Source organism: Rhinoraja longicauda, chromosome 25 (assembly GCF_053455715.1).
Source record: "Rhinoraja longicauda isolate Sanriku21f chromosome 25, sRhiLon1.1, whole genome shotgun sequence".
In the NCBI taxonomy this organism is placed as follows: Eukaryota; Metazoa; Chordata; class Chondrichthyes; order Rajiformes; family Arhynchobatidae; genus Rhinoraja; species Rhinoraja longicauda.
The window spans coordinates 15,403,756-15,419,342 of NC_135977.1; the positions used below are offsets into that span (position 1 = coordinate 15,403,756).

The 15,587-nt window shown below is 40.0% G+C and overlaps 1 protein-coding gene across 1 annotated transcript in view; it reads right to left on the reverse strand.

The window, feature by feature from the left end:
- LOC144605828 (breakpoint cluster region protein) overlaps positions 1 to 15,587 on the reverse strand; it is a 77,805-nt gene that overhangs the window by 17,966 nt on the left and 44,252 nt on the right. Inside the window, exons 9-15 of the mRNA XM_078421422.1 lie at positions 13,938 to 14,059; positions 11,845 to 12,010; positions 8,497 to 8,616; positions 7,825 to 7,900; positions 5,960 to 6,064; positions 2,742 to 2,816; positions 608 to 705 (exon numbers count right to left, since the gene is read on the reverse strand). Coding sequence (XP_078277548.1) covers positions 608 to 705; positions 2,742 to 2,816; positions 5,960 to 6,064; positions 7,825 to 7,900; positions 8,497 to 8,616; positions 11,845 to 12,010; positions 13,938 to 14,059 — 762 coding nt within the window. The remainder of the gene's footprint in view (positions 1 to 607; positions 706 to 2,741; positions 2,817 to 5,959; positions 6,065 to 7,824; positions 7,901 to 8,496; positions 8,617 to 11,844; positions 12,011 to 13,937; positions 14,060 to 15,587) is intronic.

Consider the following 15,587-nt stretch of genomic DNA (forward strand, 5'->3'; position numbering starts at 1 on the left):
GGCTGAAGTTCCAGAGCCCCGGCCGCAGGTTGCAAATTCAACCCACCGATCGGCCATGGAAGTCCCGATGAGGTCGGGATTGGCTGCCTTGCCCAGCCTAGGTGCCACATTTTCAGGGAGACTTCCAGGGCAGGGGATTTCTTGCGGAACCCCTAGCGACCTCTAGTGGCTGAATTGACAAATTGCAATTGCCGACTGTTTTGCAGAAAAATGTGAGGCGAAATCGGAATGGCAGAAATGAAATAAGAAAGCGGAAACTTGCCGCCAAATTTGGAAGGGTTGGGAGGGGTGCTAAACCTATCCTATGCTTCTTTATTTCTCTTTATTAAATTGTCAATATCAGGGTTTGCTACACTTGTTATTCCTGTCTTTTGCCCTTTACAGAAACATGATGGCCTTGAACTCCTTTGAATGCTTCCCACTCTGCAGATGTAGACTTACATGTAAGTAAGATGCTCCCAATCTACCTTTGCCAGGTCCTTCTTATGTGAATGAAATTTGCCCTCCCTCTGTGAAGCGTAAGAAAACTGCATGCATCCACTACAATCTCGATGCAATAGTCAGTTCCATGTCAAGTTTGATGAACAGAGCTTCAGTGAAGACTCACCTCATTCCAGTTTGGTTCCAGTGTGTCTCTGTAGACTCTTGTCTTTGCTTTGTTAACAAAGTAACCAAATGAATCTACTTCTAAAGTACAGTATAAATCTGTTCAAAAACAAGCAAAACAGATCCATAAATAATTGTAAGCATTTAAGCAATAATTACAAGCATGTAGATAAGAACTGTGAAAATACAAAACATACTGTAAAAATACAAAAGAGAAGTCAGTCAAGCACACTTGTTCTCATTAGACCCACTGTACAATGCAATGTCATAAACAAACCTCTTTAGTGTTTGCAATATTCACACATGGGGGAGGTGAAATGGAGAATATGTAAATTTCCCCCCTGCAGGAATAATGCAAATCACCGACACAATAGATATACATGTGGTATATCTACTCATTCAGCATTCATTAACCCAATTCTTCTCCCACTCTGATCTAATTACAGAGTACAATGCATGGTTGACACAGATAGGTATGTTCACTGAACTGCTCTTAAAGGTCAATGACTCAGGCCAGATGTTATTTCTCTCATCCCCATAACTTTCAAAAGGTGCACCCATCACTTGAAAAAAATTAAACAATGTCTTTATAATCCTCTTGACAGATTTTCCACATATTCAACAAAGTTTGATGTAATTGCATGGTAATATTATTTCCTCTCAACTGTGAATCAACATATTAGTATTCCAAATCTCCTTGAGACACCACTTATCTATTCATTTCATCTTAACCAAGATGTTTCTTTCAAGCTGATTTTTAACATGTCTTGAATACTCCCAGAGCTTTCTACACCCTCTTAACAGAAGCATCACAAACTCATTTATTACCTTAGGGATCCTCTATGTACTTTTCCCAAGGCAATTATGTCAATTTATAAATTCCTGCCTCTTTCTTTCCTCTCTCCGGCTACTTTGATTGCCTTCCCCTTCTCTGAACCCCTCCCCTTTCTCTCTTGCTACTGTTATCCTATCCTCTCTACCCCCACCCCCATTCTCTTTCTCTAATGAAACGAATAATATTCCTATGAACTAGTTATCTCCTTCAAAGCATTTGCATCCTCCACCAAATTCTGTCCTCTGATGGCGAGAAATAAGTTGATTCTGGAGGTTTGCTGTCCTGGGATAATGCTCAGCTGAAAGAATGGAGGATCATGCAAAGAGCGTCAACTCATCTGGTTTGATTCTTTTCTGTGCAGTCAAAATCACAAAATTACCTACAATGGGCTCTCCGCTGTCCGCCTAAAGTGGCCTTCAAGGATTTACCTTTGATCTCCTGTAATTCATGGTAATTCAGACTTGAATGGCAAAAACACATCATCAAGCTAACCATGAAGACCAAAGGCTAATCTTTCTTACATTGTAAAACATTGAATAAATATATTTGAACAAATTGCATTAAAAAGAGACTGAAAGAATGAAATAAGGATAATTTCTTTTAAAATTGCAGGATGACGACTGGAACAATCATGGAATGGAAACTGACCACTGAGTTACCCTCCAGTATATTACCCTGGTGTTTGTACATTCTCCCTGTGATTGTGAGTTTTCTCCACATACTCCAATTTCTGCCCACATCCCAAAGATGTATGCGTTTTTTAAGTTAATTGTAATATTGTCCCTGGTGTCATGGATAGGAAAAGTGAACGGGTGATTGCTGGTCGGTGTGGACTTGGAGGGCCGCAGGGCCTGTTTCCACACTGTATCTCTAAACTAAACAAAGCTAATTAACCTACCGAGATGCATCTTTGTAATGTGGGAGGAAACCTAAAGATCATCAGGAGCACGTGGAAATTCCACACAGACAAAACCCAAGATTCAAGTTAAATCTGGGTTTTTGGTGGTGTGAGTCAGTTGAGATTGAAAACAAACCCTGCATGCAGAAGTTGGTCGGCCATACAAAGAATCCCCTACAAAGAAAGGGGTTTGAAAAGAAAGATTATAAAAAAGTTTTAAAAAACGAAACTTTCGATTACTCACTAGCATGCATGTACATTAAAATTTACAACATTCATTATTTCCTGTTTACTAGAATTTATTATTGACAGGACCGTGTGTCTCGTAAACAAGCAGAGGAAGCCCATTATTTAAAATATTATTCAAAAGATTTAAGTAAAGCATAAGCATGAATAACTCACTTGAAATCTGTTTGAATCCAGTGGCTGAGTGAACGATCACATTCAGAAACCCATAGAGGCCAGGAGATTCATCATCTGTGAGCAACAAATTATCAATGAAGTGAATTGGAGAGACACGAAAAACAGATACACCACCGATACACAAACAAACAATTCTCTACTTTCATTATTATTTAAATAAACAAAATCATCTAGTTAAATTATTTAGCGCTATGATACTGGATAATTTGTCAGCTGTCAATGCTACCAGGTATCCTCGGTAGTGGTGAAGGATCAAAGAACTGAATGATCTACTCTTGTTCCTATTTATTATGGTCCTAATGAAGCATAGTTCAATCATTTCACTGCGGATGTATACAAGTGTTTCAGGCCTTATGTAGAAAATACATTGTTTCAGTCAAACTGATGAAGTTTACTTATACTGCCAAAGTTCCTTTTTAACTGGTCAACTTCCAATCAAATCCAGACGTCCCAAAGTTTAGTTTACGATTATTCTCCTCACTGTTAACAACACTATCAATTTTCATTCATGTGCAAATTTACTAGTCATACTTCCTACATTCATATCCAATTATTTAATACAAACATTAAGGGACCCAGCACTGATCCCTTTGGTAAACCACTGGTCACAAAAACAACACCCCCATCACCACCCTATTAACAAGCCAATTTAGGACCCATTAGATAGATACAAAATGCTGGAGTAATTCAGCGGGACAGGCCATTAGACAACTTGCCATGGATCCCAAGGGCTCTAACCTTCTGGATCCATGTGGAACCTTGTTAAAGACCTCAAAGTCCAGGTAACCATATCAACCGCACTCTCATCAATATATTTTGTTACGTTTGAAAAATTCTGTCAAATTGGTCAGACACAATCTCCCGCAAACAAAGCCAATCTGGTCATTTTTGCTTAATCGCTGCTTTCCAAATGCAGAGTGATCATGAACCACAGAGCATTTATCCACTTACTTGAGCCTCGCAAGCCTGTAATTATTTTGTCCTTCAGTTATCTTGCACCTCTTCTGCAGCCACAGACAATTTGAATTTCTCAATGCCTCTGTGATCTCCTCTTTGCCTCACATGGGGACACATCTCATCAGCCCCTGGAAATGTATCCACCTTTCAGCTAAGACATCTAATACCTCCTCCTTATTAATGATAACCTGGTCTAGAATTTCACCACCCCTTCCTCCCTTGCTCATTTCTACACATTCCATGCACCTGCAGGGCTTCTGTGTTTCCAATTCTCCAAATCTGCCATTGCTTCTTTTCTTTATCCAGTCCTTGAAACCCAGGGTTCCTTGGACCAGCACCTTGAACTCTCATTATTTAACTTTTGAATGACTCCCATTTGTCAGTGTAGATCTACCTGTAAGTAGCAGCACACAGTCTACTTAAGGCAAGTATAATATCAACATTGGACCTTTTCTACTCTCCTATCAATCTGAAAGTTCCATATTCTGGAATGTTGAATGCCCCCCTGCTGCCCTTCTTTCAACCATGTCGCTGTGATGGTAACAGGATCACATTTCCACATGTTGATCAACACTCTGTTTATCTGCCTTATTCACCAGCCTTTTTCAACAGAGCCTTATGTTCCTCCCATGAGCTTTATCACACCCACGTTTGCTCTGCTTACTTGGCCAATTTTTTTTCTCTTTTGGATTGCACATTCCTCCAAACTGCACATCAATTCCCCTGTCAAATTATGTTAAACCCATCCAAACAACACTAGCGAAACCTTCCCTTCAAGGATGTTGAACCCAGTGCAGTTCAGGTGCAACCACCCCCCCACCCCGCAGTTTGCACAGATCCCATCTTTCTTTGAAGCAATCTCAGTAATCCAAATATCTAAAGTACACCATATGTAATGGCCTCCCCACCACTGAAGTGATCTAAACGAGGCACCGCCTCAAAAAGACAGCCGATATCGTCAAAGATTCACACATTTCACTCCTACCACCGTGAACAAGGTATAGGTGTTTGAAAACCATGGCCACTAGGTTCACGAATAGTTTATTTCCAACAAACTATTAGGCTGTTGAACACTTCACCATACTAACCACAACCATGAACTTCCATGGACTGCCTCTGGTTGCATGAAGGGCCCATGTGTTTTTCTTTTTTGCACTAGTAATGGGGTTATAAATTCATTGAATTCTTGTTTATATATTATCTATGTGTATTCTGTTTAGAGGCCTGTTATGCGGCTGCAGGTAAGAATTTCATAGTTCCATTGTTGTTACATATGACAATTAAACAATCTTGATTTGACTCTTGACTGTCTGCCTGTATTACCACTTTTGGGAACTACATACATGTACCCCTAGATCTCTCTTCTATGTCAGGATGTGTATGACTTAAGAGAGGAAACCTGCCCTCTTCCTGTTCGTATTTGGAGCAGTCTAAGCAAATAACTGAACTACATTTGTGGATGGTACAGTGCAAAGGGAATTAATGTGTAGGTTTATTATTTGATTTGCAACTAAGCTCGTTAATCTAGGTGTTAATAGTCACAGGATACTTCTAAACATTCAAATACTTGGGGCAGGTTTGAGAGAAATTGAATCTGTAGTTAGCTGCAGCCCCTAGCTCCATTAGTTCGAAAGGAGCACAGAGCCATGTATTTGAGTCTGTTGTTGGAATGAGAGAGACAGATTGAGCAGCCATGTGAGTGCCAAATTCCAGGAATCAAAACTAACACAAGCTCCAGAAGTAAAATGCCAGATGTCTATTGTACATAATATACGAAAGAATTGTATGAGCTTGGTCTTAGTATTTGTTCCAATTACCACTTATTTAAGTAGGAACAAAGATCACCAAGCAATATTGATCAATTTTGTAAATACAAAATTGTTATTATAAAGTATGAATCACCTGAGAGAATGAAAAGATTTAATAGGGTAAATGTAGAGCAGATATTAACACAAGGTAGAGGCTAGAGTTGGGAAGTATAAATGTAATACTTGCCATCACATGCTGCAAATGAAGCTAGCACCATCAACCCAATTAGGATGTCAGAAAAGCATGATTTTAAAACGTATTTTAACAGGTTTTAGTAATGAGAGGGAAGACTGGTGTGGTCATTATTGTGGAACTACTGAGCCAAATGTTTTAATGGAGAAAATTTTGTTGGGAGAAAGTATGACATGCAAAACCAGACACAGACATTCAAAAGCAGACATAGTAGCACAAACAGAATCCTTGTTGCTTACCTTCTTTATTGATTGTTAGTGGAATGTTATGGACAGTTTGCAGCTTTACACATGAATTTGTGAGCATTTGTAGCTCAACAGTAGTCAGAGAAAAGCTCTTAAAGGCTGAAATAAAGGAAATACATATTATTCACTAGATTCAACATATTATTTGGGGCAAGATTTGGAAAAATAGCAAAAATATCTGTTTTGTGCATGCAGTATGAACAAAATAAATGTCACTGAAATAGTCAAGCAACATATACAGTAAGCCATCTCACAGGTAGTGGAGGTCAGAGAAAAAGGACAACATAACAAGTTTCAAAGAACAAATGTATTTCTGAATAGTGAAGGAATTGAGAAGCATTCTGAGAAGCCAAATAAAGAGCACTGATTTCTGACTAAATTTGCAACTTCCTTGGTCATCTATGGTTCCCTTACATTGCCAACCTATCCTTCCTCCTCACACGGACAACGTGGACCTGAACTCTGATCAGCTCGCATTTAAACAGTTCCCACATATCAGATGTCAATGAACAAAATAACAAGTGCTCCCAATTTACTCTTTCTCTACTCAACCAGCCACCTGACCAGGCTTGCTTCTAAGTACAAGGTCCAATATGGCTCCTCTTGGAGTTTGTTCTATCCACATACTGTTTCAGGAAACCCTCTGGAATATTCCTAACTATTTCTGTCCTGTCTAAGCCTTTTGTACTAAGTCCCCACTAAATATTGTAGAAGTGGAAGTCACACACTATTCTCGGTGTATAGGAAAATAACTGCAGATGCTGGTTCAAATCGAAGGTATCACAAAATGCTGGAGTAACTCAGCGGGTCAGGCAGCATCTCAGGAGCAGGTCAGGCAGCATTCTCTTTAGTCTTTAATGTCTATTCTTTAAATTTAATCAGTTAAGGTGACAACACTGTTGACTTGGGTGCCAAACACCCTGCCCAGACAGTTATCAGATCGCACTTCCAACAATTTAGGGGACAATATATTTTGAGCAGAGAGATATGGGAAACTTATATTTTCTGCTATACTGAAGCATATTCTAGCTGTAAATATTCATGCCAAAACTATTTTCATTCATCTTGCACAGACTCAAGAGTGGTAATTGGAAACAAGGAATGGATGAAGGAGTGGGCGAAGAATGAGTGCAAGGATGGGGGGAGAGGGCGTGGATGACGATGCGGGTGAGGATGAGAGAGTGGGGTGGAGTGTCGAGCGAGGTGGACCGTCGAGAATAATGGGGTAGACCCGGCTGAGATCAAAGGAGGACCGATGTAAATTTAAAGTAGTATAAGAAAATAACTGCAGATGCTGGTACAAATCGAAGGTATTTACTCACAAAATGCTGGAGTAACTCAGCAGGTCAGGCAGCATCTCGGGAGAGAAGGAATGGGTGACGTTTCGGGTCGAGACCCTTCTTCAGACTGACTGAACTTCAGTCTGAAGAAGGGTCTCGACCCGAAACATCACCCATTCCTTCTCTCCCGAGATGCTGCCTGACCTGCTGAGTTACTCCAGCATTTTGTGAATAAATACCTCAGATGTAAATTTAAAGATAGTTTACATGGTGTGAACATTCTCTCCTCACCATATCCTGATGGCATAGATTTAGAGGGGACATGAGGAAGTTTATTTTTTACCAAGAGGGTGTTTGAAGTCTGAAATGCACTGCCTGAGGAGGAAGTGCAGGCAGGTAGCCTCACAATGTTCAATAAGTAACCAGAGAGGCACTTGGGACAGCAAGACATAGAAGACTATGGATCAAGCACTGGTAAACATAGAAACGATGACCATGGTGGGCAAAAAGGCCGGTTTTTGTGCTATATAAGATTAAGACGTTGACTTGATCTTAGATAAATAAAATAAAATCACTTACATTTTTTTTGTTGTTCTCGGATGATTTCTCTCCATTCAGCTCTTTCATAATCTGATGATATCAGGAATATATAACTCTAGAGATAAGAGAACAGTTTTACCACATTCAAAATTTGAGAGTATTTCTACATATGAAAGAGGCCAAACTGCAGACTTCTGTTTACTCAGACACACAACTTAAGTCATTATTCTGGAAAGAGAATGCCTCGCATGTGGGAGACAAATAAGAAATGGGGAAATGGACTGAGGAAATGAATATGCTATTTGCTGAATTTTTCTCACGTGTCTCCTTATCCGTTTCCATTTATCTCAATTTTGTTCTGTTGTGGGGTCATATTTAGAAAATTCCAGGCTCAACCAATTAATTATATTCAAATTTGACTTTTAGACTGTGGTTGGGTTATGGATTATGCCAATAATGTGCTGAGTTCCTGATTTAATTGGTGGTACAGAAAATAATATGGTACCCATGCTCTTATTCAAAGAAAATATACTACATTCCCAGACTAATTGCGTACATTCCAGCGAGTGGTTCAATAGCAATAGAGAGAGAAGGGTGGCTGCTTGATATTAGCATTGTGTTGTTCAAAATCATTTTATATTACTGGGATACTTCAACTTGTGGGGAAACAAACTCTGTATGAAATAGTCGCAGTGATTTGTGGACACTCACTTTGCCATGCCTGTTATGCACTCTGAAAGCCATGCTCGGAGACATTAGCAACAACAATGATTCTTGTTCCGATAGTTTCTTTTTCAGTCGTTCAATGACTTTGCTGCCCTTGTTTGCTCTCTATGAACAAAAACAAAGAATAAAATTAAGATCAGCATCTTTAGAACTGCAGCTCATTGATAGGAAGAAAGTAATATTCACAAATCAGTTTATATTAATTTCAGATATTCATTTAATATGAAAATCCCTGGTGACTCATCTCTACCTTACCTCAACCGCTTGTGCTGGACCGTCTGCCAATCTTATTCAAACAACATGTGCAGACAGAATAAGAGTTTTGTACCATGGGGTCATAGAGCACAGCAACAAACCCTTCGACCCAACTAGTCCACGTTGACTAATTTGCCTATCTGAGCTTGTCCCATTTGCCTGCATTTGGTCCATTTCCATCTAAACCATGGCGGCACAACAGATTGGAAATGCTGGAACTGTCGATAATTCCTTCCCCCATTGATGCTACCGCATTCCTCCAGCGGATTGTTTGTCGCTCCTTCTAAACCTTTTCTATCCATGTCTTTTAAATCTTGTAACTGTGCTTGCCTCTACCACCGTCTCCAGCAGCTCATTCCACACATGCACCACCATCTGTGGAAAGAAATTGCCCCTCATATTACCTTCAAATCTTTCTTCTCAAATCTATGCCCTCTAGTTTTGGGCACCCCTATCCTGGAAAGAAAACTGTCAATAACATCCACCTTATCTAAGAACCTCATGATGTTATCCTGAACCACTATTAGGTCACCCCTCAGCCTCCCATGGTCAGGGGAAATTAAGTTTAGCGTTTTGAGATACAGCATGGAAACAGGCCTTTGACCCACCGAGTCCACATCGACCAAACACCTGTACACTAGTTATATGTTATGCCAGTGTCACATCCTACACACTAGGGAGAATTTTACAGAAGCCGATTAATATACAAACCTGCACATCTTTGGGATGTAGGAGGAAACCGTAGCACCAGCAGAAAACCCACGCAGTCATGGGGAGAATGTACAAACACCGTACAGGAAGCACCCGCAGTCATGATCGAACCCGGGTCTTTGGTGCTGTAAGGCAGCAACTCTAACACTGCGCCACTATGCCGCCCTAATCAATCGAGTCTCTCCCTATACCTTAAGCCCTCTAGTGCCAGTAACATCCATGTGATTTTTTTTCTGCACCTTTTCCAGCTTAATGACATCCTCCCAATTGCTACGTCACCAGGGATGTCCCAACACTTCAGTTCAATGCCCTGACTGATGAAGGCAAATGTTCTAAATGCCTTCTTCATCGCACACTATTACTTGTGTTGCCAGTTTCACATAACTGTGCAATTTTACCCCTGGTGGTTCTGTTCTACAACACTCTCCAGGGCCCTGCTGTTTACCGTGTAGATCCTGCTGTTTAACTTCCCAAAATGCAACACCCTACTTGGCTAAATTCCATCTCCCAGTCCTCAGCTGACTTCCCCAGTTGATCTAGCTGCTATTGTAATCTTGTTAACTTACTTCACTGTCTATTATTTCACAAATGTTGATGTCACCTGCAAACATGCTAACCACGTCAATACATTCTCATCCAAATCATTATTCTAAATGACAGGACAGACAGTGGGCCCAGCCTTGATTCCTGTAGTACACAATCAGAAAATTAACCATCCACTACCACCCTCTGACTCCTGCCACCAAGGTAATCACAAAATTCAAAACATAAAAGTGCACGAAACGGGCTAAGAGTGGAATCAGAAATCGACAGAATTAATGCCAGAGATGGGGAGATGGAGGGCAGATGGGAGTGCAAAGGACAAATGTGAGTAATTTTTTAAAATACTAGTAATAAAACCTGGCTTTTCCGGAGTGCCCATCAAAAGGCACTCCAAGGACAGCATGCTCCAAGATTCTAAGCATTGTCATTTTTTGCTGTGTCACTAGGCCAATCACTATGCCATATCAAAGGTTTCATGGCAGGATTTTGTAGTGCCAGGAAAACATCATTTTTATTCTGACAGAACAGCTTTCTGCTTCCATGAAGTACTGGGAAACTACTTCAGAGATCTGCTATGAGTGGGCAGCCTTAATTTAGTCTCCAGTTTAAGCAAGGGAGGAACAGAGAAGTTGCTCACAGTTGCTCAGTGCAGCTTTCAAGCTGCAAACATCAATTTTCCAAGAGGTTTTGCTTGTGTTGGCAAGGAGCTACATGAGTCATGCAGTTCAGCTGTAGCATATCTGCACAATATTTATTTTGTCAGGTTCTGGCACAGTAGAGTTTAAAAGTCCTGACTTCATTCTGCACATACAACACACCTCACTTGTGCCTCACACCTATTTAATCTCGAATGCCATCTTCCCTGCGGTGGGAACTCAGACACATCGACCAAAATCACTCCTTTACACCTCCAGGAGAGCTGCCACAATGAAGCAGCACTAGGAATTGTCAAATTATAATTTGTACAGTGAGTTTCATTTAAATTCATATTTTATTTTCTCTTTAGAACAGTATAGCCCTTCGGCTGACAAAGTCCATGCTCAACCTGATGCCAAGTCTTTGACCAAAATGAAAAGCCTTTTATGTTCAATGTTTAATATTTTTTACTAAAAATATTATGCCAAATAAAGCATTTTTGTTTAACCTTCACTTTAATGCAAAAGGCAAATATTTTGCAAACTATTCAGTACAAGAAGGGGGACTAATGAATTGTGCAATTTGGGCAGGGTGATCTAAAACACTAGGTTAATCATCACAACTTGAAGATCATACCCAGAAATTCAACTGTGTAATACTGGGAACAGAGGTGAAAAATAAACATGTATATTTCTGCGTGTTAATGCCAATTGTTAATATCATACGGGGCAAGATTTGCTTGTTCCCTTAATCTGCTCTTCTCAGAGATCGTCAAAATGATATTAACAGTAGTACAATGCATTAAAACAGACTCCAGTGAGATCCCTCCCTCCCGCTTTACATTTCACTCCTCCTCTTCCTTCCTTACTTTTGGCTCCATTTCACCTTTGTTGCTATCTCACCCAAGCCGACACAACAAGGTCGCATTTCTCAGATTTTGATAATCATTTGAATTTAATAGATTTCTAAGGACTACAGAGTGCATGGCCTGAAGAACCTGCTCCATCATGTATTTTTCCAGACCTGCCATAAACAAGAACACTAATCCGGACCCTGCATTACTGTGTACCTTGGATCAGAGAATCCGAGAAAGAGAGAAAAGGAGAAAGACAGAAAGAGAGCAAGAGAGCAAGAGTGAGATAGAAAGAGAGCAAGCGTTATCTCACAAACGTTTATGTTTCAGATTACCTTTTCTCTTTGAATCTCGTTCTTGATCTGGGAGATCTTTATTTTCATGATGTCCAATTCTTCATCTGGTACCAGTGGAATGTTTGGAGAGTCTGTTTCATCTAGATTTTGAAAAATCAGGTCGGCGAGAGGAATGTACCATTTACAATCATATTGCTGGCTCTTCCTAAGATACAAAGAAAAACAGTCCTATATGAGGGACTGAGAATGACAACATGAAGACGCATATGTTCTTGATATTTATCCTATTTGGAATTGTTAAGTGCATTGCTATGGTGTCATTGTCATCAGCCAACATACTGACATGCTGAATGAACTGAGTTGACATGCTGAACAGACTGATATGCCTCCCTGGTGCCTGCATGTCTCGGAGCTGCTGCAGACCATTCTCAAGGGGGATGGAGAGCACCCAGAAGTCGTTGTGAATGTTATTACAAATAACATTCGTAGGAAAAGAAACAACGTCCTGCAGGATGAATATAGGGAGTTAGGCAAAAGGTTAAAATACAGGACCTGAAGGGTAGTAATGTCTGGATTACTAATGCTGCCATGTGCTAGTGAGGTAGCAACATGAGGAGAGGACAGATGAATGTGTGGTTAAGGATATGGTGCAGGGGACAGGGATTCAGATTTCTGGACCTTTGAGATCTCTTCTGGGGCAGAGGTGACCTGTACGAGAGGGCCAGGTTGCACCTGAACTGGAGGGTTACCAATATTCTTGCAGGGAGTTTTGCTAGTGCTACCCAGGAGGGTTTAAACTAGAATGGCACGGAGTGTGAACCAGAGCAGGAGGTCAGCAAATGGAAAGACTGATGAGAAAATGGAGGTTATGACAAATAAGTCTCAAAAGGATAGGCATGGAGAGATTCATGAATACGGGGATAATGAAGTGAGTTTCCTTCAACGCATGGAGTATTGTGGGTAAAGCTGAAGAACTTAGAACCCGGATCAGAGCTTGGAATTATGATGTTGTGGCCATTACGGAAACTTGGTTACGAGAGGGAGACGACTGACAGCTCAATGTGCCCAGGTTTCGATGTTTCAGAGAAGATAGAGTGGGGGGTAAAAGAGGCGGATGAGTTGCTTCAGGCAGAATGTCACAGCGGTACTCTGAGAAGACATGCTGGAGGGTAGGTCTACTGAGGCATATCTAAAATAAGAAAGGAGAAATTACTCTAATGGGATTATATCATTTTCCTCTTTGAAGAATAATGCAATGTATTAATTTAGAAGTAAACATTTCTTCTACCACGACACTTAGTCAGTGATTTAGGACTCTTTATGGACCGACTTTTTCCCGATGGACTTATCCAACAACTTGGGTCTTCTTTAGTTATACCAGCCAATATTTTATTGTACATCTTCTCTGCCTTCAGAATTTCTTTGCTGCAGAATAAGCTGTCCATATTTGTCTTTTGCGTACCTTTTTCATATCCTGTGCTATATTTTCATCAACATCCAGGGTGCAAGGATTTGGGAGCTCTTCCTGGAGAAATATTTGTTCTGGACCCTCCTCCAACAATGCCTCCCGCTACCTTGATTTACTTGGTATTAAATCAAACTGACCAAGAAAACTTGGGCACAATCCTGTGTACGAATTAATTAATCACAGGCAGACCATTACTTAAGATGTTGCAACTAACCGAGGGAGAGCGAAATGCGCACATGATTGCTGCATGAAAGCTGAGATAGCTTCACAGTATTCTGTGTTACCATGCACAATCATAAAGATTGATTCGTTTGATGAGGCCCCGTCAGCTACCATCACCATCAGGTATGTTTATGTTGTAATTAAGTTACTAGGCTATGATCCAATGGCCTGAAGTTTTGATCTGGAGACATGTAGACATCTGGAATCATGGAGCTGGGGATTTTAAGTTTGAGTCACTAGAGAATTATGATTAGGGTTAGGGTGAAAGGGGAAAAAGTCATAAAGCAAGACCATCTATTTTGCACCTTCATATTGTATCGTGTCTATTCAGTGTCAAATTATTCATGCAAAATAAAACCAATTTCAAAGACATTTTACTTTGTTTTTAACACAAAAGGAAAGAAAATATGAACTGGCACACACTAATTTATTGACTTCTTACCCTGCGATTTGCTTCTTCATTTTTGCACAAAGGAAGAGATCACTGAAGAGAAAAACATGTCGGATTTTCCTAGCACCTTCCACAAGTTCAACCAGGAAGCTGTCCTTTATTAGTTGCCGGTGCTGCAAAATAGAAAGATTTTTAGAAATAGGATTCTTAGCTTTATTTCTACTTTATTTATTTCTACTTTGTTAATATTTCAGCTGTTTAAATAAACAAGCATGTTTCAGCTGTTTAAATAAACAAGCATTTAATTTTAATTATTTACCTCCTTGGAAGGATTTTACAAATGTGTTATTTGTTGGTTTAAAGTTTTGGCTTAATGCATCCCCAGTTAAATGCAAAAGACAGTCAACATTCAAACGATCATTTCAAAAGATTTCTATTTGATCCCATGATCTTCCCATGGGTTTAACAGATATTCAGCAAATGCAATCCTCAAAAAAAAAAGCAGTGGATATCGCAGGCAAGAGAGAAACTAAATGACTAATCCTTTGAACAAAGAATGATACGCAGACTCAAACTATCCTTGCATGTGCAAAACTATAATCTTCACATGCATTTTCTTTTCAATTTCAAATTAATGCCGATACTAATAATTCAGAAGGTATCACAAAATGCTGGAGTAACTCAGCAGGTCAGGCAGATGCTGCCTGACCTGCTGAGTTACTCCAGCATTTTGTGATACCTTCGATTGGTACCAGCATCTGCAGTTATTTTCCTAATAATTCAGAATATCATCATGACTGTAACATGGCTCTTACAGTTAAGTAAGAGCCACGTTTTACTATCAAATGAAATACATTGAACCAGCTGAAGTTGTAATGGGTAGGAACTCAAGGACAAAGATGAGAAAATCAAAGAGTCAGCATATCTGGCAGAAGATTGCTTTAAGGGTTTCAGCCTTGCCTTTTGCAGCCATGTGTTATGCTCCAAAATAGTTTATTAGTTAAACGGATCTAGTTTGATGGAATCTGTTGTTTTGAATGGAGGTGGTTTGCTGTTACCTGCTGTTTACAGAATCACAGGACTCTATAGATAGCATGCGGTTCTATCTAGAGCATGATGCTTTTGCTACTGTGAATGCATCTGAATGCAGGCTGGAACTGTCTAAGATTTGCTGAATGATTATTCGGAATTATCCTACATTCCTCACAAAGTGAAGCGGTTCCCCTGACATGATGGTATTGTCAAGAGTGGAGAATATGCTGGGTTAGGAGGCCAGATTGTTGTGGAATATAATTCCGCTGCTGCTGATAGTGCAAAGCATCTCATGCATGCTCATTTTAGTTAATTAGATGCGTCCCGAATCTATCACAATTAGAAACTAAATGATTATTCAGTGTTAAATAAAGGCTTTATCTCAACTAGGAATTGTGGTTCGATGTGGATGGATGCAACTGTGTGAGTTGAACCGATGAGGCTGGAGGTCAAGCAGATTTTTCCTTCCTCTTAGTCTCTCTCAACCCCAGTCTTCCGTCTCCACTAAGTTTGTCACAGATGGAGCTACAGTCGCATATGGCATTAATAATTCATCTCATCTTCAGAGAATTATGCACCCTGCTAATCTTAGTGCTTCTTTGAAGTGGCATTCAACATGGAAAAGTATTGATACCGAGGGAGAGCATTCAGTGTTAATCAGTGGGATCA